The following is a 25,157-nucleotide window of genomic DNA, read 5'->3' as shown; positions in this document are numbered from 1 at the left end:
TTCCATTTGCGTATCTGAACCACTGATTGGCTGATGCGAATATGGAAAAACTATGATTTAAATGAGTTGTCAGAAAGGTGTGGGATTTATATTACAGGCATGGCTACCTAAAGCATTCCATAACTCAAGAGGACAGCCAAATTAACTCTTGCCTAAGGGAACAGAAACTTGCTGTCACCATTTTGCACCATGTGATTGAACCACACCCTGTCTAGCTAGGAAGGAAGCAGCACTATCTGTCAACGTAAGATGGTTCACTACAAGCTAATAAACTTCAAACAAGTTGACTGTGGCTTAAACTCAAAGCTGATTTGCTGCTAGACAAAACATTTATTATTGTTGAAAACAATTAAGCTGCAATACATTTTTCAGGATTCTTAATGTTCAAAAGATCTGCTAGACCAGCCCAAAAAAAAAAAAAAAAAATTAATGGAAGTGTTTATAGTGGTATAGAGTATTCACATTATGCTCAGTGATTTTACTGGTGTAATAAATTCAAGCAACATTGATTATTTTAATGATTTTTGAAAGCATATTGAGAATAGCCAAAATATTTTATAGTCGCATAAGGGATGTCAGATTTCATGAATGATGGGCTTTCCAAATCTGGAAGGTTCAGAGAGTGCACATTCTGTGTGGCCCTGCAGATAAATCATCTCAATGTATTCAAATGCCTTTCCATTTAGAGAGTGCATTGATTTGGATTAGAACACATCATATCAACCTCTGCTATGATGACATCAGGACAGATTAAGCTGGTGCAACCTAACTCTTAAGTTGAATTTTGATGTTGTTAACCTTCCCTCTGGGTTTAGCCTTCATGCTCGAGACAAACCGGATAAGGCAACAGTGAACGTCCTTAACAACATTCTCATACCCTTGTAGTTGTATATATCAGGGCCCAGGGTGCCATAATGAACCCAATAGTGTCAAATGAATTCTAGTTATACAAGGCTGTGGCTGGCAGGAGTGAAGGATGTGGTTGTTGAGAAGATTTAAATGAAATTTTTAAACTGAGCCATGTATGGTGTTTTAACTAAGTCAAGTGTAAAATGGCTTTACAATACTTTGTCTGACTCAATGCGAAAACCCTCTCCCTATCTTGTGCTCACTTTCTTACACTCCTGCATTCAGAACTGTCACTCACTTGGTCTTTTGCCTTTTCTCTGCTGCAGCTTTCTCTGTTAGAGTCCAGCAACGAATCTGGATTTTGTCGAAATAAAAACAGATACACGTGCAGTAAGGAAATGTCCACTATCGATATGAAAGTGAATGAGTGGACTGGTTCATGTAGATTTATATAATATAGGTTCATATTATTAAATGATTTGTGCATCAGTTTTCCATTTTTCATATAAAAAATATATTTAATTGATAACATATTTATTACTATTGTATATTTCCTCATATACACTACTATATAAAAGTTTGGGTCTGTAAGATTCTTAATGTTTTTGAAATGACTCTTTCGGGCAGCATTTATATGATCACAAAATACAGTTAAAATAGTAATATTGTATAATATTATTACAATTAAAAATAACTATATATAACTATAATATTTTAATATATTTTGAAATGTAATTTTAAACCAATCCAAGTGCACTCCAGCTGTAAAACAGTGTCCGATTAGTCTCTCGTCCCTACCGATTATACCCCCCACCATACCCAAAATCCTGTTGAACTTTCAAATGATGGTGGAAAACACTGTCATGATTGCTACGCAGTTCTATAGCTTTAGCCAAGCAGCATGTCATGTCACTCTGTGATCTACGCATCATATTGTGTGCTTCTCAAATGGAAGGCTGCGTCCTTGTCCTTTCTCAGCTGCCACGTCATCAAGCACCCCTGAAGGCTGTCTCAATTTGAAGGATCCTTGGAAGACTACATGAGTCTGTTATGATTTTACAGATCACATTTTCATGTAAAACAGTTCTTTTTTCACGCTATGAAAAGAGAGCACTTCTAATATGTCAGCAAATTTAAAAGCACTTGTTCAGTAATGGTCATAATTCCTATATTCACTCTAAAGCCAAGCTCCTAAGCAACTATTAAGCAAGTGGTTAAGTATTGTGATAACCCCCATCCGCTTTGAATTTAAGAGATTAAGGATAATGATTAAGCGATTAATTGATCGTTAATTTAAACAACGATCAGTTATGAGAATTTATTTAAGTTGATATACTTATTTCATACGGAAAGAAGAGCGCACATGTTCTCTGATCATCTTTTTGGATAAGGCTTCCCCAGCCTTCACATTCTGTTTCACCATGAATCCGTTAGACCAGTGATGCCACAGTGCTGTGTTACAAGGCTTCCTTTGTGCACTGCCGAGTTCAGGAAGTGAAGGAATTGCCTCAGATGGTTGTGGAGGCGGTATCACCCTGATTCATTGCCCAGAAATCATTGTGAAGTGAGAGTCTGCCTCAATAAAAAAAAGAGAGATGCTGGCTTTTTCTCTTGATGGTTAAATGAAAGTTTAAAGGATTAGTCCACTTTTAAATAAACTTTTCCTGATAATTTACTCACCCCCATGTCATCCAAGATGTCCATGTCTTTCTTTCTTCAGTTGAAAAGAAATTAAAGTTTTTGATAACATTCTAAGATTTTTTTTCCATATTGTGGACTTCAATGGGCACCAAACAGTTGAAGGTCAAAATTAGTTTCACTGCAGCTTCCAATTGTTCTACACTATCCCAGACGAGGAATAAGGGATCTCTTATCTAGAGAAACAATCACTCATTTTCTAACATTTTCAAGTAGCGTATTTTTGCATATATTTTAAAGAAAAATCTAGTTTCTACATTATTTTTCTATACATTGATTCTCTGAAGCTCTAACCTGCAATATGCTCTTTAAGATGATTTGTGAATACGCTCCTGATGTGTATCATTATATTGGATCCGTGCATTAGGTCTTAAAGTGACCGCAGCCTATCAAAATCTGCTGCTGTCTGTCATTTATTTTAATCAAACAACAAAACACATCTATAACAAAGATTAATAAAGTAACAAATGAAAAGCAAAGTTACAATCCCCCCCCCCCCCCCCAACTTTTTTTCCTGATCCGAAAAATGATCCGGTCCGTGACTCAAACCGCAATATGAGCCGAACCGTGAGTTTAATGCTCCATTGCACCACTAATTGCAATACATTTTACTTTTTTTTTTTTTTTTGACACTTTCAAGTGAAACAGAATATGCAGTGAGGGGAAAAAAGATATAACTTGATTTTATCCGTCAGGAAATGATTGAATCATAAGATTTGGCTTGTAGTCTCTGTAGTTCTTGTCAGGTCCTGTAGATTCCATATATTTATTTAGTGCACCTGTTGAAAACATGACATGCCCAAATCTTTTTTTTTTTTTTTTTCACCTCTCTCTCACTTGGTCAAGCATGCTTATTTGGCTGCCAGCATGTCTGTATGGCACGTTCGCCTGGCAGCTTTTACCACCTATTTTCTTAAAGGAATAATCTGTTCGACTTTGGAGTTTTTCCCCTCTTTTCCACCTCGCTTATGAATGCCCATGCGGCCATGCGCATTTTACTTTCTTTTTCGAATTACAGTAGAAGTAGTTGCTTAAATAGTGGGTTCATTATTCTTAATGAAAACCACAACAACAAAACAGTACGACAAATTATTCTATTTAAAATAGAATTTTTATTAACTAAACAAATATGATGGACTGTTTTTAGCATTGATAATAAGAAATGTTTCTTGAGCGCCAAATCAGCATATTAGAGTGAAGGATCAAGTGACTTTGAAGACTGGAGTAATGGCTGCTGAGAATTCAGTTTTGCCATCAATACAATGGAAAATAGAATTAAAATAATTAAAATTGAACAGAACACAGTTATTTTAAATTGTAATAATATTTAAGATTACTGTTTTACTGTATTTTTGATCAAATAAAAGCAGCTTTGGTGAGCATAAGAGATTTTTATTTTATTTTTTTCCCAAAAGCAATAAAAAAATCTTACTGACACCAAACGGTAGTAGGCAAGCAGCCAATTTCGGCACAGAGAGAGTAAACTGCGGTTTTGTCCCAGTAACCCACCTTGCAAACCTGTATCCATCTTGAAGCAGGTTACAATCAAACATCTTCTGACCCCTGTTTTCTCAATACTGTGTGGCTGAGAATCCTAGACCAACAAACTTGTTTTTACCGCAGCTTGTTTTGGATGACAACACTTCTGGCCATCTGTAACCACTTTTGTTCTTGTAGGCAGCCTACTAACATGGCTGGTGTGACCGTGTAAATTCCATCCTTGGTTCTTTGTGGTATTATTTGTGCAGATTTTAATGGATGAGGAATGTGAGAGCAAGCCTCCCTGTTTCATTGTTCTCATCATAGCATTCCTTGGAAAACTGTCCAGCATCTTTCTGGACATCGTCTGGAATTTTATGCATTAGTGCCCACTGCCCAGGGTAACATTCCCAACCTTAAGCTGTATAACCCAGAACACAAGCATGGCAAAGTGAAATAGTAATGCACTCTTTTACTCTATACCAGTACGTTTATTAGAGGTTATCCACATTTTTTGTTCACTTTGCAATAAATTCTCAGTGTCTTTGCCAGGGTTGCTTGGGTACTCTGAGATTGTTTAGCATTCCCATGCTAATAGTGACACACAAGGATGCAGTTGCGCGCTATTGAATAAAAGCATTACTGGTATCACTTGGAATGTAAATGGACAAAAAGATCAGTTTACGGTCTGGGTAGATTTGGCAGTAAGCTGGCTTGCAATCCTCATTAACCTGCCTGGAAATAATGAGTGATTAGAGTCTGATTGCTTAAAGTAATAACACACCTCTTCTCAATAAATTATTATACCTCAAATCAAATGTGCATAATACTTTTTTGGTTAGTGGTTTGTTCTACACTGTAAAAAAAAATGCGGTTATATTTTTGGTAAAAAAAAAAAAAAATCACTCACAGTTTCTGCCAATCTCATGTTAATCTTGAGTACATATAGAGCAGTGTTGGTTAAAGGTGCCCTTGATTCAAAAATTGAATTTACCTTGGCATAGTTAAATAACAAGAGTTCAGTACATGGAAAAGTCATACTGTGAGTCTCAAACTCCATTGTTTGCTCCTTCTTATATAAATCTCATTTGTTTAAAAGACCTCCGAAGAACAGGCGAATTTCAACATTACACCGACTGTTACGTAACAGTCGGGGTGTACGCCCCCAATATTTGCATATGCCAGCCCATGTTCCCAACATTATGAAAGGCATTAGACAAGGGCAGCCAGTATTAACGTCTGGATGTGCACAGCCAAATCAACAGACTAGGTAAGCAAGCAATAACAACAGCAAAAAATGGCAGATGGAGCAATAATAACTGACATGATACATGATATCATGATATTTTTAGTGATATTTGTAAACTGTCTTTCTAAATGTTTCGTTAGCATGTTGCTAATGTACTGTTAAATGTGGTTAAAGTTACCATCGTTTATTACTGTATTCACGGAGACAAGAGTCGTCACTATTTTCATTTTTAAACACTTGCAGTCTGTATAATTCATAAACACAACTTCATTCTTTATAAATCTCTCCAATAGTGTGTAATGTTAGCCGTTAGCCACGGAGCACAGCCTCAAACTCATTCATAACCAAATGTAAACATTCAAATAAACACTGTATTTACTAGGGGTGTAACTAGGGCTGCACGATTAATCGCATGCTATTCTCACGCGCATTTCGTCAGTAAAGCCGGTTCCCTGATTACCGCTAAATCGCCATCACCTGTTTTTAAACGGAGCGCCTTTTAATAGACAGAGCCGTAGTTCACAGACAAGCCACGCAATATCGCGTTCATTATCGAAGGCAATTCATCTGCGATATGAACGCGATATTGCGTGGCTTTTCAGTGACCTACGGCTCTGTCTATTAAATGCCGCTTCATTTGAAAGCAGGTGATGGCGATTTAGCGGTGATCAGGGAACCGGCTTTACTGACGAAATGCGCGTGAGAATAGCATGCGATTAATCGTGCAGCCCTAGGTGTAACCTATTTTGTATTTAAATGTATTAAATTAAATTAAAACTAAAAGTTTCTTAAGGATAAAAAAAAAAAGATCTCTGCGAATGCTATAAACTATTTAGGGTAGCCCTAACTTGAAAGAAGCCCAAACTATTAGCCTAAATTCAATTGCTTTTTATTTTTAGATAAAATAATCAACACTCAAATAACAAATTGTATGCAAACCTGTAAGCTGCACCTAAGGCAGTTTTTGCATTAACTTCTAAATGTTTTTACTCCAATTCGTTGTTGAAATATAATCATTTCTACACAGTGGCTGTTATTTTAACATCAGATTTATTTAAACATACATTAAATAGCCTAATCAGGATATCACTAAAAGATAAAGTAAAATAATGAATATATTGGCTAATACAGTGCATATATTAAGCGAAAGAGTTGAACAGCTCGCGCTGCCGCTTGAACTGAGGCGCCTGTACAGTGATCTTTCACCCCACATCAAAGCACGTCAAAATGGCATTTTCTGTTTAAACTTCGTGATTTCGTGGACAGAATTTGAAGGATGACACTTTGTTTCTTATCGAAAGTAACAAAACGCAGAGCTTATTGCGGTTATTGGTGGTGAATATTGGTTGCAATGTAATGCTTCGGTACACACGTGCACCGTACCGAAAGCCCTGTACCGAAATGGTTCGGTACAAATACGTGTACCTTTACACCTAGTATTTACGCGATTAGACATGCTGCATGACGAACACTTTGTAAAGATCCATTTTGAGGGTTATATTAGCTGTTTGAACTTTTTTTACGAGCAATTAAAGGGCCAGCAGCCCTTAATCGGTTCATTTATAATGATGCCCCAAAATAGGCAGTTAAAAAATGAATTTAAAAAAATCTATGGGGTATTTTGAGCTGAAACTTCAGACACATTCAGGGGACACCTTAGACTTATATTACATCTTTTAAAAAAAAGCTCTAGGGCACCTTTAAGTTACTTCAAAAAAGTAATTAATTACTAATTACATCATCAATGTTGTATTTAAAATAATTTTCTAATTACTCTGCCTAAAAAGTAATTGAATTACTCAATAAGTAACTTATTGCTAATTACTTCTTAAAATCCCTATAAACCTTGACCAGATAGACAATAGAAAGGAAACATAGTTTAGCCTTTTATAGCTTTTTAAAACATTTTAACTTTATTAAAACATACTATAATACTTTTATTTACTTTATAATACTTACATTTTTTAGTAACAAATAGGGATGTAGTAGATGTAGTAGGCATACTAATACCACCAAAAGTACACAGTACTTGATACCAAAATCGACACCACGGTAAAGATAAAAATACAAATGAAACAATGCTATATTTTTTTTTCAGGTAGGTCTAATAGTAGTAAGTAAAAAAACAACAGAAATTGAATAATCAAATATAAAATAACTCTGCGTAGTCATAACTGTATAAATTAATCCTTATTAAACCTTTTCTTTTGTTGTTTATCATTTATAATACAGACAGCCAATAGCCTAGTAGACAGTAGCATGTTTTAAAGGCTGCTGTCACTAAGACCTAACGGATGGAGACAATTTGCTGTTACACATGCTATTCACATAACCAATGGCAAGACAGCCATTTTGACATAACTATGTGTGTATTTGAACGTTTATGTGTAATAAACTGTGAAAATTTGACATTTTTTTAATTTGATTTATACAGAACTGTTGAACTAATTTAAAGTATGTAACGCAAGTACATTTATAAGTAATTGTAATTAAATGACCTAAAAATGAACAGTAATCCCTTACTTTACTTTTTCAGTGGATAAGTAATTTAATTACGAAAAATGCCGAGCTCATGGAGGCGTGCCTGTCATCAGTGCCGTGGGCGGAGCTAAAGAGTCACGAGCGCACGCAACTTTTGTGTAGAGATCTTCTGCTAGTTGCGATATCATTATAAATAAAAAGGGAACAAAAATGTTTGTGTTGTTCACATTTTATGCACTTGCCAACAAAACACAGACATCTGATGGAGTTTTACTCACCACCCACGATCTGCAAAACCAGCACCGAACTGGGACTTGTTTACAAAGTATTCATCACCGAAATTCTGGGAACAAACAAACACACTTTGTTTGACACTGGGTTCTTTGGTAATCTTTCCCTCACAACCAAAAACACAGTCCTTCAGTGACAGGAGCTGCGTCTCATTTCGGAGGCTGTTTTCTCCGGACGTCGCATTTGAAGGCTGGAAGGATGTCTTATTTAAGAAAAGTAACTGTAATAAAATTGACTGATATTCATTGTGAGGTGTAAAATACTGTAATTTCATTCTTACGTTGCAATCTAACGCTTATTTTTCTTAAATGAGACCGATGATATATGCAGCCTTCAAAGGGTGCAGCCCCTGAATTGGGACACAGCCATTATTGAAAATTCTCTCGGCTTTTGTTACCTCAAACGAAGCGTGTTTATGGACGTGCTCTTGTTCTGGGTGATGTGTGTGTGTGTGTGTGTGTGTGTGTGTGTGTGTGTGTGTGTGTGTGTGTGTGTGTGTGTGTACACACGCTTATCAGGGAGAAGTGCCTATACAAGGAATTCTGCTCTCTTTTGATGTCATACAGGCCATACTCAAAAAAAAAACTCCACGAAACCTGGTCCAAAACCGGAAGTAGTGTATTTGGCACAGAAATACTGACATACGTCCAACTCGTGTTTTGAAACTTTGGCCATGTTTAGCATGAGAATGCAACTCTTTTACAGTGTAAATAAGTCAGAATGCATGAAATAGCATTACACCCCCACTTTAAAATGTAATGATAATCACCAGAACTAAATAACAGAAAATGTTGCACAAAACATCCTAATGTACATTATAGATAACAAAAATGAGAAGAGAATGACTTCTGGGAATATCCTTTTACTGTTTTTCCAAGATAAATTATATGGCAATTCGTAGTTTGTACTTCCAAAAACTAACAATTTACAATTGTTTTATTTATTTATTTATTTTTTTACTGTAAATGGCAAGGTAACTTAACCTTTTTCATGTTGTAATGTTGAGTAATAGTATAGAGTAGACTCTTCATGTCTACAATAGCCAATAAAAACATTGAGTATAATGTCAATGTATTTCGCCTCTGATTTGTGTAATGTTTAAATATCCTGTAACTCCTTTCATAAAGGTCTGCTTTTCTTATTTTGCTGACAAAAACACAAACTGAGTTTTTTTTTTTTTTGGTGCGGTTCAAAGAAATCACAGCTGCTTCTTGGTTTGTTTGTTGGAATTGTGCTGTATTGTGTTTTTTCACAGGCAGCATCAATGTGAGTTCCCTTAGCAAATATAGTGTGGTTTGTGCAAGAAAGGTTGGAGAGGTTTAACAAGGCTGATTCTTTGACATCAAACCAAGTTGATTTCAAAATGAGTGTCATTTATCAAGTCAAGAGTAGGGCTGGGCGATATATCGCATGTGATTGTCACGCGCATTTTGTCAGTAAAGCCGGTTCCCTGATTACCGCTAAATCGCCATCACCTGCTTTCAAATGGAGCGGCATTTAATAGATAGAGCCGTAGTTCACTGACAAGCTATGCAATATCGCGTTTATTATCGAAGGCGATTCATCAGCGATATGAACGTGATATTGCGTGGCTTGTCAGTGAACTACGGCTCTGTTTATTAAATGCAGCTCCATTTGAAAGCAGGTGATGGCGATTTAGCGGTAATCAGGGAACCGGCTTTACTGAGACAATGCGTGTGACAATCACATACGATATATCCCCCAGCCCTAGTTAAGAGACAGTTTATGGTGCTTTACTTAAACTGTGCTTGACCTGTTGCAGAGTTTTCGGTCAGGGTTTCCATCCTTACTGTTGCGCCCTGCAATAAGTTTCATTACGAAATGTTTAAAATGTTCAAATTTCAATTTTTTTTTAAATATTTTGTTACACTTTATTTTAAGGTGTCTTTGTTACACTGTAGTTATATATTTAAATACTGAGTAATAACAAAACTACATATTAGGGGTGTAACGGTACACAAAACTCACTGTTTGGTGCGGGTTCGGTACAGCAGGTGGGGAGAACTAAAAATAAAATTGCTGCTTTTTTTTTTATTAAACAGTGGTTTACTGATTACTGACACAAATTGTGTCTGTCTTTAAATATATTAAATTATAACTAAAAGTTTAAGGATAAAATAATTGTCTCTGCTAATGTTATAAACTATGTAGGGAGCCCTTACTTGAACATTAGGCTACAATAATATTAAAGGTTAACAACTGAGCCCAAACTATTAGCTAAAATTCAATAGCTATTTATTTTTTAGATATAATAATCAACACTCAAATAATAAATTGTATGCAAACCTAAGCTGCACATGAGGCAGTTTTTGCATTAAAGGTGCCCAAGAATGCTTTTTCACAAGATGTAATATAAGTCTAAGGTGTCTCCTGAATGTGTCTGTGAAGTTTCAGCTCAAAATATCCCATAGATTTTTAAAAAAAATTAACTTTTTTTTTGGGCATCATTAACTATATACTGATTTTGGCAGCGCCGCCCCTTTAAATGGCATGCTCCCTGCCACACGAGCTCTCGACTATATTACAGTGCATTTCCAAAGTTCACACAGCTAATATAACCCTCAAATGGATCTTTACAAGATGTTCGTCATGCATGTTGTATGCATGCTTTGAATTATGTGAGTAAAGTATTTATTTTGATGTTTACGTTTGATTCTGTATGAGTTTGAGGCTATGCTCTGTGGCTAACGGCTAATTCTACACTGTTGGAGAGATTTATAAAGAATGAAGTTGTGTTTATGCATTATACAGACTGCACATGTTTAAAAATGAAAATAGCGACAGCTCTTGTCTCCGTGAATACAGTAAGAAATTATGGTAACTTTAACCACGTTTAACAGTACATTAACAACATGCTAATGAAACATTTAGAAATGATATTTACAAATATACACAGATCCAGACGTTAATATTGCCTTTCCTTGTCTAATGCCTTGAACATGGGCTGGCATATATGCAAATATTGGGGTCATACATATTAATGATCCCGACTGTTACATAACAGTTTTTCAATTTTTGATTCTAGGGCACCTTTAACTTCAAAATCGAATTATAAAATTTAAGTTTTACTCCAATTCGTTGTTGAAATCATTTATACACAGTGGCTATCATGTGGACAGAATTTGAAGGGTGAAACTTTATTTCGAAAGTAACAAAATGCAGAGCTTATTGCGATTAACAGGAGACCTTAATGTTGCAATGTAATGCATTCCATACACGCATGCACCGTACCGAAAGTCCTGTAACGAAACGGTTCGGTACAAATACGTGTACCGTTACACCCCTACTACATGTACAAAAATTATAGTGTTAGAATTTGGTTTGGAAAGGTTTGGTTTGGTTTGGTTTAGGGTTAGTTGCATGTAATTATGCATAATTTATAGTTATTATTACTAATATTAACTACAACATATGTAACAATGACAATGTAAAATAAAGTGTTACCTAATATTTTTGGAAAAATGGTATATTCAGCTAAAAAAAAGTAGATGAACTTTGCATAAATGTCACTTTTTACTCAATGTATGTTTGAAACATTTGCTGTTTGTTTTCCCCACAAATCCATGTTCAGTGGACTAAAGGTCAGATAATCACGGATCTGTGTTCGTACTAATTCTTTTATCCCTCACTTTGTGCTATGGAACATTTCTCATGCATTATATTTTGTGATTCAATTCAAAATGAAACTATCATCCTGTTGTGAATTGATATTGTGTTGCTTGGCAATGAATTCGCACAATTATACTTTCCCGTTCTCCGGCGCTCTGAGATTCCCATTGTTGCCTTTTTAGGGGACGTTTTCATTCCAGTCAGTGTCTTGCTGACTAAGATTCTTCAACATATGCACTGACAACAATGTTGAGCCTTTCAGCTCGTGATTATGGCCAGATTATGTGGTGAAATTATACAGGGCACTCTATTTGTATAAATGGATGTTTTATGGCATTAGGCAACTGTCTTAATGGCTGTTGGATGGTCTAGGTGGATTTTTATGACTCATGGAAGTGTCAAGACGGCTATTGTGTGCTGGAGTGATGCAGCATGTCGTGTTTTGTGCTAGTCAGAAAGTGGGCTGTCGAGTGAAGAGAAAAAGTAGCAGTAGTCGTCTGGTTTATTAGAAGCAGAGACTTTGTTAGAAGTAAGAAGAAACCTCATTGCTTGACCTCAAAGCTTTCCAGCACTTGAGAGACCAAGGCGGGAAGGCCTGAAAATGGATGCTGCGTTGTTTCTGCTCCATACGTGAGTGACATTGGTTTTGAGTGTCATGTCATTTCTCTTGTGTACAGTATGTTAAATTTTGTGCTTCCTTGTCGTTCGTTCGTCATCTTCGCTTTATTTTTCGCAAAGCATTATTTTGTTTTGTTTTTTGCTAAGCGATAGTGTTGTCAAAAGTACCGACTTCGGTACCTAGTCGGTACTGAAATTTTAAAAACGTGACGCTTTGAGCGCTGTTGAGTGGATTCGTAAACATCTCTGATTGTTTTCACGGCTCATCGGATATGTCTGTGATAGGCTTCAATGATCAACGCTGTAAAAACGTTGTAAATAGTCATCAATTAATCTCTTCACTAAGCGCTTACACAGATACACACGGGAGCGTTTGAAAGCAGGCGTCTATCCCGAAGTCGGTACTTTTGAAAACACTACTAAGCAACACTCTTGAATTGCATGTTTGTGCATTTTGGGGGTGGAGGAATGAAGGGAGGGGTGTGTTTGGGTTGATTTCAAATATCAACAGTGTTTAACAACGATTTTGAGAAATTGCATACTGCACCTTTTAATGTACATCTGATGCCAAGCATACATTGCAAGACTGCAGCCCTGTGGGCATTAAAATACTCAGTTTCTTGTTGTCTGTCATGTTGCACTTTGATTAGTCAGAACCATTCACTGTAGTTACAGTCCTAAATTTCCTAACATGTGAACAAACAACATGGGATCAGTCCCACCAAGATCACTCAAAATTCCACTTTAAGGTTCATTTTGTAATGGGAAGGATTTGAATCTCAGTCCTAAATCTTTTTAGGGGGTACAAATAGTAAGGCTAAGTAAGAGCAAAGAGGAAAACGTAAGAATAGTGCAAATGCTGCACATATAATATTTTTTTAATTCATTAATTATTATTATTATTATTTATTATTTATTATTGTTTTTTATGAAGGTGCAAACTTTCAGGTTGATCTAAACACGTAAGACTTTCTTTCTTCTGCTGAACACAACAAGATATTTTGAAGAATGTTGGTAACTGTACAGTTTTGGTGACCATTGACTTCCGTTGTATAGACCTCTTAATCGCCTACGTCACTGTGACGTCACTGCTCTAGCTGGAGGCAAAACATAAGGAAGAACTCAATGCAGCCGTGCTAAAAGTTTGAGGTTTTGACTTTAAAATGTCGTCTTGTTGTGTTTTTGGCTGCCAGAATAGAAGGAACAGGACTTTTGGTTCAAAACTAAAGTTTTACCAGATCCCGGCAGACATTCCTTCACAGAAATGAAGTTGACAATTGTGGTTGAATGCAATACGGCGTACAGACTGGACTGACACGATCATAAATGATGCTCGTGTTTGCAGTGCACACTTCATATCAGGTAAAATAATCGATGCATATGTAATGGTTTGTTGGTTTTATGGGTGAAAAGTCGCCAACCTTCAGCGCACTAGCTAGCTTAAATGTTAAACAAACATACAGCGATAGATGTGTGTGCCATCCTTTGAATGGTCTCTTAAAATAATCCACATTGCTAGCTATAATCATAGTTAGCCCAGCGTTAGGTTAGATTAGACAATAAGCCTTGACAAAATTCCCCGAACCATCCAAAAGTAATTCATATGTTGTCTAGGAAATATCCAAAACTTAAGTTAATTTACAAAAATAGCTGTCACGGTCCCGCAGAGTCAGTGACTGTACATATTCTGCATCCATGTTTAATAAATCCCTCCTAAAACATGCTAGCTTACGCTTGTCAACATTGCGTCCAGCGTCTCTTTTTGCCTCCAGCTAAGCCCCGCCCACCAGGAAACGTTGCAATGTTTACAAACTTTTAAGGGGTCTATAGACACACAAAACAAAAACACATTTCCAGAAATATTTTCTTTTTTCCATAGATGAAATAAATTCTTAAAGGTTTGGAACGGCATGAATTTGAACTATGCCTTTAATACATATAAGGGTGGTGAGCTTCAGTTTTGTAGTGTGTGCCTGGTTGAAGTAAACTAAAACCCTCAAAAAATATTCAAAAGAATCATTTGGCAGGTTATTTGACTTACTCTATGGCTTGGATTGATGGTGGTCAGCCTGTCTGCTAAAATAGACCCTGTATTGTAGCCTTTTTTGGCTGAAAATTATCTCAATGTGATTCAGTTACACATCAGAGATCTGCTTTGAGAGTCTCAGCGTCAACTGGGTATATTATGTACTTAAAAGGCCAAATTTACTTCTCTACTTGGTTCTACCTTTTTTTTTTTCATTCTTTCCTGCTGTGGTATTTTGCTGGTGTTGCTAGGCAATTCACGAGTGTTGGTAAATACAGGCTGGATTTCACCATGTGTTACTTGGCAGTAAGTCCTTGCTCTACTTTGACAGCAAGACTCTGCCTTCAGACAGCCAACCATAGTTCGACTACATGAACCTGCTGATTCAAATCTACGCAAAGTGCCACACCCCTCTCTTTTCCCCTCACGCTATTAATCACTTTTTCTCTTGCTCCACCTGGCCTACAACATGACTGCCAAGAAAGCTACAGTTGTGAACCCATGCTAACCTCTCACACAGCAGATGCAAATGTGAGGCGGAGTATCTGCGTATTACATTCATGGAAGAGTTTTCTTGTGACATTCCATTGTGCCAGTGTGGTGCAGAGACTAAATACCAGCAGCAGGATATTGGTGAGCAGATCAAGCACAAGGTCAATGCGTTTCTTCTGGATTCATGGCCACATGCCATGTTAGGTCTTCAGAGCGGTGCAGATGTCAAATCAAGTGCAGGAAGTGGAGGAATCATTCCACTTGAAAAGTTTTTGTAGTTGTGTTTGTCAACCATGGTTAATTTATTCCATCACAGAAATGGTCTGATAATTATGGGCCTTCAGAGAGAATGGTGTTTTGGCTAATCACCTGATCTCTGTGTGGTGATCTCATTGAGGTGACTGCAGAGACACGATCACTTTATATGATGAACACATTGAATTTAGGCTTTTATTCACATATAAACTTTCATCAAGAGAATGAACCTCATTGGTTCTCGCACGTCAAGCAAACATGCTTGAGTTTCCGTTTACCAAAACCGATGTGTGCATTGATGAATCATTAAATTTATTAATACAATTAAAAGTAATGTATTTTTTAGCAAATCACAAAATGAATATGCATTTTTCATACCGTATATTATAACTAAATTCATTTTGTTGAGTTTAAATTGATTTTTATGTGTTCAATTTAACTTATTTGAACATATTGGCCAGTTATCAGCCATAACATGGAAAAATAATCAGGTTGTTGTATCGCCTAGAATATTAATATCTGTTCTTCCCAACTATTTTTAGATTCACCCTAGCATTAAATACTGTTTGTTTGCATAAGCAAGTACATTCCCCAATGAATAGGTTAAAGGCCAGGCTACACTGTCCAGTTAGATTGGATTTAATGGTTAAACACCTTGCTGTTCTAACTGAGAGAATCTTATCTCATTATCTAAGAGCTAGCAGTGTTGAACATGATTGGTTTAGGTCACTGTAGGGCGTTGTTGGAGTTTGAATTCATTTTACAAAGGTTCACTAAGTTCACCCCAGTCTTTACTGCATTTTATTGTTTGAGAACACCATTCTAGATGAGATCTTTTCCAGTTTGTTTGTTGTCCTTCTGGCACAGTAAGACCATCTGATTATCACTATAGTTAAGGTGTATAGTTCCTAGAGGAAAAAACTGTGAAAATACTACAAGCGCTTCTCTCCTTACACACAAGCATAGCAATAGCAATGTTGGATGCTTGTAGTGATTATAATGGCAGATGTAATGATTTTTGCCACTTGCTTCTGAAAACTGTGATTCACTTTTGTATACGCTTTGAATGTTTTTTTTTTTCTCCTGGATTTTGAGGTGTGGCAAATGATGAACTTTACAATGGTGAGGTATTGCATTACATATGCTCTGGATTAAATCTTTCTGTTTGAAATGTATATTTGGCTTGTTTTATATCAGAGAATAGAGATGATGTAGTGATAGATTAAAACAGACAAAAGAATGCAAGCAGTACTATAGGCAAGAGTGAATGTTTGACACAACCTTTGCAGAGACATGAAAATGAAAACCGTACTGAGCCAGGTGAGATATGCATGGCATTTTTCCCCCCCTTTCTTTGAATTCTTACACTTCTGTGCATTTATCTGTCTCTGTCCACAACCTCTGTGTGCTACACTTTTTAATTTATTTCTCCACACTATTTATTTTCATTTTTATTTTTCATCTTTATTCTTTTTCTGTTTTAATTATTTTTTTCTTCTCAATTTAATAAATTCACTCACATAATTTTTTTATTTATTTATTTTTTTTTTTTTGATACAAGTATTATATCACTTGTATTGTAGTAATGGACATTAAATTAGGGCTGTCAAACGATTAATCGCGATTAATCACATTGTATATATAAATTATGTATATATAAATACAGACACATCCATGTATATATTTGAGAAATATTTACAAGTATATATATTTATTTATATTTTTTATATAGTTTATATTATATATAAATATATTTTTTGTACATAAATAACATTTCTCTTAAATGTATACATTAATTTGTGTGTATTTATATATACATATTAATTACACACATTACTCATATATTAGGCAAACTCAAACTTTTATTTTGTATGCGATTAATCGCGATTAATTGTTTGACAGCCCTACATTAAATGGATATTATATTGAGTCATTGAAGTTAGAACCTGCAGTCAGGGGATTATGTAATAAATGAAACGAGTTTGTTGAGATTGTAACTGAACTATTCAGAAATAAATCAATATATAATGACTCATATAATCAGACATGTCACATTATAACCAAAGCTACAAATAGCTGATTAAATAACTCCGCTTGTTAACTGTAAGTTAACTAAAAACAATTTGATTAGTCTGCTATGCTACATACTACCCTATACAAGTTACAAGATAAAGCATGTTCTTGGGGATTTGGGGTTTGTTGTCTTGTAGCTCACTGATAATTCATTCACTAATGATCTTCTGTGTCTCAGACTGTTTTTCTGTACATCCTTATTTGCACAAAAGGCAGTTTGTTTAACCTAAAGCTGCTTTTTGAGAAGTTTGTTGTGAAGAGCCATCTCTGCTGCCCAAACAAACCTTTTCGGTTCCACTTTTGCCCCCTGAGACATTGCAGTCCTTTCTGAACTTATGTTACCAGAACTAATGTCAGGTGGTTGACCTTGGCAGCTTATGGGAAATGAAGCAATGAAAGGGTTGTGAATGAGGAAATGGCAGCAGTTCAGTTTGTTTGGAGAAAGTGTGGTATTTAGAGCCCTCCAGCTGAAGGAACCTGCTACAGTAGTGCCCTGTGCAAGGCCTTCTGTGGTCCTGAAGGAAGTGTGAGATGTAGCATCATGATGACTGATATAAGGTAGGCACAGTCCTTAGGCTGTCTTTTGTTAAAATGATGAATTGGAATTTATTTGATTTTTATTTTTTTAACTAAGTCACAGAAACAAGAGTCTCCGACTAATGTATTTGTGTAAACATGTTCAGGGGGGTATTGCAAGCATGGCAGCATATATACGTGTCACCCGAGTTTGAGCTTGGCTTGTGTCATTTCCTGATCCCAACCCCTTTGTCTCCTTATCATTTCCTGTCTCATGTCTCACTGTCTCCAGTGTATAAAAAAAAAAAAAAAAAAAATGCACAAAGTTAAAAAATAAAGTAGGCCTATGTAACTGGGTGTTGTTTTTTATTGTTCATTATGTACAAGCATTAAGAATGGTTGGTTAGAGGCTGAGTTGACATGCAATGAATGCAATGACATGCTTATCTATTTTCACAATGCGTGTTATTTATCTTATTGTGAATGATTTATCCATGCATATGTCCAATCATTTAGTCCATTTAAACCCCTCAAGCTCACGTTCATCTTTTTCCACTTTTGTTTGCAAGTCCCTGCCTTACATTTTTTTCTTTTTTCATAATCCATTGCACTCAGTCCAATTCAGGACTTTAAAACAGCATCTTGGGTGTCTTTTACACTAGATTAATTCTTTCTGGTCTGTGTAATCATATCAATGTAATGATGCGTCTTTTTTCCTCTAGTGATTCATAGCATGTTTTTAAGAGCCGTGTTAAAGTTTTGATATGCGGCACAGCATTAATGTCAGTTACAGTAACATTGGACCTATTAGATAAGGGATAAGAATATGTATATATTATTCCTACGTATTATTTTACAGATATTAGCAATGCTTTGTGAGAGTTAAAATCGGCATGAAATGGAAGTTGCCATATAGTCTTTTGTTCCTTGTTCCCTATTATGACAAATGTTGAGGAGGGCACATGAATTTAAAAAAAAATATATAATAAATATATATTTACATGGACATTTTTTTGTTTCAATCAAAATGAAAACATTCCGTTTGATGAATCCGAATTGGGTTGATGTGTGAATTTATGTTTATAAGCTTAAAATCGGATTTGAACTTTTGACATGCACACTGCACGAATATACTAGTGTTGTCAAAAGTACTGACTGCGATACCAAGTCGGTACTGAAATTTAAAAAATGTGACGCTTTGAGCGCTGTAGAGCAGATTCGTAAACCCTTTTTGATTGGCCTGAGTTCACGCATTCATCAGATATGTCAGAGATTGGCTGCAATGGTCAACGCACGGGAGCGTTTACAAGCACACCAAAGTGTTTGATTTTGAAAGCAGGCGTCTATCAGCAGACCGATAGATGCCTGCTTTCAAACACTCCCGTGTATATCTAAGCACTCTGTGAAGAATGTCATTGATGTCTATTTTTTTTTAAGCATTAATCATTGTAGCCAATCACAGACATATCTAATGAATGCATGAACACAGTTGCCAATCAGATGTTTACAAATCTGTTCAAAGCGTCACATTTTTAAAAATTCAGTACCGACTTGGTTTCGCAGTCTGTACTTTTGACAACACTAGAATATACAGTTTCCCACTGTTGTCGCATACTAGCCATCACCCTGCCATCGTTTCTTTTCTTTGTTTTGTTTTAAAAAGCAGACTTAATATTTATCTGTTTCGGGCCCTGATTACGTCACAACTAGCACATGAAGATTTGTGTCGTACTGCTTATATTTATCAAGCAGCAAAAATGCTCCTTTCTGCACCCAAAAAATGGTATCTGTGGATGAGAGTCTGAAACAAGGACTGAGTACAATGAGAATTTTAGAATGACATGACATTCATTTATGACACTATTCAACAACTCGTTCCATGCAACGTTTGTCATACGTCATTACGCCATTTCTACATCATTGCACATGCGCAGTACTTTTTAGTTTTGGTTTTCAATCCGATCAAGTGTTTACATGTCCTATCGAACAGATTAGAAAAGGTTTAAACCACCCCTTACAATCCAATTCATTCCAATTGGCATGGTTACATGTGACTTTTATTTAGACTGGTACTAATCCAATTTCAAATGGATTATTAGGGTCCATGTAAACGCAGCTACTGATGTGCAAGAATAAATTATGTCTAATAAATATGGCAATATTTCATAATAAAACTAGAATTGTCGATTTTGATTTCATGGTCACTTGAATACACCTGTAAAATCTTCTGTTCAGTTGGTCTTAAGATTGTGGTGTTAGGTGAGTGGTGTTGAGAGACAGAATTTTTTAGCATGTGATTGGTGTAAAACCTATGTTTTACACTGTATTATCATGAAACAAAGTTCAAATTTCTTCCTTAGTCAAACAGCCACACCCACCAATGGGAATTGCTTCCTGACCTCATTCCCCCCCTGCTGTTACACCAGCCTGAGGCCATCTCGTCCCCTACGCCTAACTATTGACTGCTACTGGAACTACTACACTTATGATTCTATGCAGGGCTTGACATTAACACCCGCCAAATGTGGTTGGGTTTCAGCAGTGGCGTGTAACACAGTCACTCCTACTAGCCACTTTGGCGGTGTGAATTTTATATATAATATATATACATTTTTCAATTGTAGTCTTTTAAAAAGGCATCTGAAATAATAAACTAAGTGCAATGTGGTGTTGTCAAATTGTGACCAATGAAAATGCTGAGTGGTGTAACTTTGGAAAACCACCAGCTACAGTGGCTGGTGAGCAAAAAAGGTAATGTCAAGCCCTGGTTCTATGCATAATGATTGGATTTTATGATGTGGCCATTGCACTCAATATGGATGCAGATGAATGTGCGCTTGTAGAGGTGGGTTTAAGAGAACTAAATGATTGGACTTTCCGCTGACATATGCAGGACTTCTTCAGTTATAAAAATTTGATTAAACATAAGGTCAAAACATATTAAAAAAAAATAAATAAATAAAAAAATAATAATAATAATAATATTAATAATAATGTAGGCATGGATGAATTGTTCATAAGATCTATAACATGAATTTAGAAAATGGAAAGGATGAATTTATTTCATGCCGAATTGAAGTCTAATCTACAAGACAAAAATGATTTATAAAACTGTTTAATTTATCATAATATATTTACACAAATCATCCTGCATTAAAAGTTTGGATACGTTTGGATCTTAATATTGTTTGCCCTTTATGTGTATGAATGTTTAAAAATAAATGGAACAAATGCTAGTTTTATTTATTTTGTTTTTACAGATTCTGCAACAAACATTTGCAGGTGTTACTTTTTATCCATTGACAAGGCTGTTGGTTAAATTTGGAACTAACGCAAAAGGAAATAGCACTACTGTTAGTTAGTCAGCCAGCCAAGTAGTCTTTTATATAAGCCAAATAATCTCATAACCAAACATTGATGATGATATATTGGTCTATATACCATGTAAGATGCTACTAGAATCAAGCACAGAGTCTCAACTCCTGCCAAAACTTTTTGCACCAAGATTATGAAGATATGCATGTCTAAATGTGTCTATTTGGGTGTGCACTACATTACAGATTTAAGCACATTCTTGTTATTGATCCCCTGAGCAATGAGGTTTGTATTTTGCTTTTTTCCCCCTCATCTTTTTCATTGACAGTTTGTATCAATCCCTAGTGTTTCTACTGTTTTAGTTGGACCTCAATTGTTTTTGTTAGGAAATGGCGTGAAGACAGAATGTTTTCGTAATTCAGGTTTGCTTTAGAATTAAAGCAAGACAAGCCGAAACAGATAGCATAGAACCATGTGATGTGTTGACGCATATGTGGAGTTTTTTTGTGTGAAATCGAGTGAGTAATGTACTCTGAGTGGGGATTTATTCTGTTTTTTCCCACATTCGGGATAGCGAACCCATCTGGTAACGTGTGCGGTCAAATCGAGCTTGTCCCACTTTGAACTTGCTTTGATTTTTCAGCAGAGCTCTTTGAGATGGATTTCATCATTATTCTGTGTACCAAACACTTTGAAATCATTTGAATATGTCAGGATTTTTTGAAGAGCCACTGTTCTGCGCAGGTAATTATTGACTTTTAGTGCAAACGCTGCAGCACTTGTCATGTTTTAGGATTATATTTAAACTAGCCAGTGGATTAAGTCACTCTTTAAACACCTTAAGACTGCCATTTACACTGAGATGTGTGTCGTAACATCATTGGATTACAGATTGCAGTGCACTAATGAGATAGGGTGCATAAAAGGAAACGGTAATGATGATTTTTTTTGCAGGTATACTTGTCATTGACAAATGTTAGTTTGAATGGCTTCTCAATCAGTTCTGATAGTGTTTCCTGTACATGGCTCATATCTGTTCAGTGAAAGCACTCAAGCGTTCAGGTCATGTGATGGCTTCATTCATCAGTCTTTTCCTGTTCTTCTCTGCAGATATGTTCAGACGGGTTGTACGACAGAGTAAGTTCCGGCATGTGTTCGGCCAGGCGGTGAAGAATGACCAGTGCTACGATGACATCAGGGTGTCCCGGGTCACGTGGGACAGCGCCTTCTGTGCGGTTAACCCCAAATTTGTTGCCATAATCGTGGATGCTAGTGGAGGTGGCGCATTTATGGTTTTACCTCTTCATAAGGTGAGAGATCTGTAAAAATACACTGTGCTTGAATGGAATTCTTGGTTCTATATCCATTGTATTTTTATATTCATTTGTTTTAGATGGCTAGTCAAATTCTAGTTTGGTTTTAGTAAAAATTTGTGTCCTGTCCAGACATGTTGATGTACACAACCGTTCAAAAGTTTGGGGTCTGTAAATTTTTTGTTGTTGTTTATGTTGTTGTTTTAAGTCTCCTATGCTCACCAAGGTAAACACCATAGTATTGTATTATAGTATTATTACAATTTCAAATAACTGTTTTCTATTTTAATATATTTTAAAATGTAATTTATTCCTTTGATGGTAAAGCTGAATTTTCAGCATCATTACTTCAGTCTCGTGTCACATGATCCTTCAGAAATCATTCTAATATGCTGATTTGATGCTCAAGAAACATTTCTTATTATTGCTGTGCTGCTTAATATCATTTTGGAAACCACAGAAATGTATTTATTTTTTCATTGTAACATTATAAATACATTTACTTTCAACTTCTAATAAAAGTAATCATTTCTTAAAAAAAATTCTTAAAATCTTACTCAACTTTTGAACTGTAGTGTACGTTTTCAATTTTGACACCACTGCAGAAATGAAAGGCTGTTGGAAGTAGTTTAAATGCTTAATGACCATAACTGTACATTTAATGTGTTGCTTTGATCTGTATGGAGTTCAGAAATGGAGAGATTAAAATTTGACCCCTACATCTGAATTCCTTTTTAAAGGGATAGTTTAACTTGCATTCGAAAATTCTATTTACTATTTACTCACACTCATGCCATTCCAAACCTGAATGCTGTTATTTTTTGTGTGTCACTATACTTCAATGAGTTTTGAAGGAACTTTGCACTTCTCTGTTCCATATGATGACAGTTCATAATGATCAAGAAGGTCAAAACTCAAGAATCGGATTGTGAACACATCTTTTGAGTCTGACACCATGTCCTAACTACATGCGATGCAATAAGATTCCAGCGAAAAGCAATTTGACTGTCTACACTAGACGTGACGTGACAATGAGAAGGGATAAAATCAACAAAAAACCACAGCCATTCAGAAAACAGTGTGGGCAGGCTCTCTTGGCAAGAGCACAGCAGACATGATGAAATTGGTTAGTATATAGTAAAATTCATAAATATTACACCATATAACATTATTTAAAGAACATACGAAGTGACTGAAACAATCTTTGTCATATAATACACTTGTTTGTTCGCATTGAGTTGACCATTTATTTTCAAGATCTGAGGTGAATTAGCCAGTGTTGTTTTCATTACAGCTAAAAAGCTGGGAACACAGAATGATATTCAAACTCATATTAGACGCTTTTAACATTAAATAAAGCACATAAACAGTACCTGATATTATCAGTGCCATTCTTTGTGTTGCTGTTCCAGCTGCGACATTGTGGAGAAATAGAAATAAAAAAGAAAATTTTCTAAAATAGGATCGGTGCATCGCCGTCGCACCTGGTTAGGACAAAAACTCTGATTAACATGGAAAAGATAGCTTTTATCATGTCGTGTCTGACTAGGACACTGTGTGAGTCTTAAATTCTTGATTTTCTCACCAGAAGGAGATTATCAGCAAATAATGACACAAATTTTTGTCTGTTTCTCACACACCGATGAACTTTTATGGTTCTATTGTAGTCCCTTTTCAGGCTTGACAAGACTTGGTCACTTTGAATTGTCGTTATATGGAAAAAATGAGTGAGAAGATTCTCCAATTTCTTATTTTTTTTGTTCCAAGGGATAAAAAGCAGCATCCATATTTGAAACTACATGAAGGCGAGTAAATATTTCAGGTGAACTATTTCTTTAAAGTTTGAGAAGAAAATTGCTTCATCAGAAGTCTTACACCTACAAGAAGCTGAGGAGATTGTCCTAACTGTAGAGAAGGAGCCAAGTGACAAAATGTTTTTTGTGGTCTGAAAATTTGAAGGTGAGGGTGTAGAGTTTCTCCCTCCACTTAAACTACAGCTGTGTCACGCTTTTATGGTCTTGGTCAATGTTTGAATGTACACACTCTTAATTGCTACCTTGCGTTTCTACAAATGTTGGTGATTTAAGATGGGTATGAATCATTAGACTTCTGTCTTGTTCTGTTAGGAGTAGAGGATACTCACTCTGCTGGATGTCTTGATGTTAGTGAGCATGTTCTGCCCATGTTATTCTGAAACATACTTTGTTTACTAAAGTGTGACAATACTTTAAAATCACAAATTATGTAGACCACATACAGCTGTACCCCCACTTTACTGTGCTAATGTTAAAAACATAAATGGCACACTTTTTTCAATTTTTTTTCAACACAAAAAACAAGTCAACGTTGCTGCCATGGTTTTGACAAATGCACCTAAGACTTTGCTGTTTCACTCAAAGGTATTTTTTACCCAATGATATCATTTTTCCTAATGGCTTTCTGAGTTAAAATGTGATGACAAAAGTAGAATTTGTGAGCTGGATCTGCAGCGGTCTGTCATTTGATATGTCATGAAGATCTTGGTCCTGTAGGGACCTTGGTCCTGTAGGTTGGAGCTTAATGCACTACCCTCTTTAACCTTCTGTCACGACTACCACTCTCTGCTTTTGTTACATGCTACAAAGCCAGAGATTTGCTTCATCAGGATGAAGTGTGTGTCACCTAGTCTGTTATGTACTTGGTTTAGTGGTTTAGCATTTGTGGGTTTAGTGAGTCTGCATGTTCGTGCATGTTGAAGTGTATGGTGCATTCTCAGATTTTCCCAGATAATTTGAAGGAGTGGCAATTATTTCCCCATTTCTTTCTTTTTGTACTGGTTTTCAGTTCTATGTCGAAAGACAGATAATTGGTTTGACTGAAATACTTTTGGATA

At 35.9% G+C, this 25,157-nt stretch overlaps 1 protein-coding gene across 3 annotated transcripts in view; it reads left to right on the top strand.

Annotated features, from left to right (window-relative positions):
- The window catches only part of coro1ca (coronin, actin binding protein, 1Ca), a 55,300-nt gene that overhangs the window by 7,596 nt on the left and 22,547 nt on the right, over nucleotides 1–25,157 (top strand). For all 3 annotated transcript variants that reach the window (XM_067405612.1, XM_067405610.1, XM_067405611.1), the window contains exon 2: nucleotides 22,083–22,282. In XM_067405612.1, coding sequence (XP_067261713.1) covers nucleotides 22,085–22,282 — 198 coding nt within the window. In that variant the 5' untranslated portion in view covers nucleotides 22,083–22,084. The remainder of the gene's footprint in view (nucleotides 1–22,082; nucleotides 22,283–25,157) is intronic.

This window comes from Chanodichthys erythropterus, chromosome 13 (genome assembly GCF_024489055.1).
Source record: "Chanodichthys erythropterus isolate Z2021 chromosome 13, ASM2448905v1, whole genome shotgun sequence".
Taxonomy (NCBI): Eukaryota; Metazoa; Chordata; class Actinopteri; order Cypriniformes; family Xenocyprididae; genus Chanodichthys; species Chanodichthys erythropterus.
This window is presented reverse-complemented; position numbering and strand designations above follow the sequence as displayed.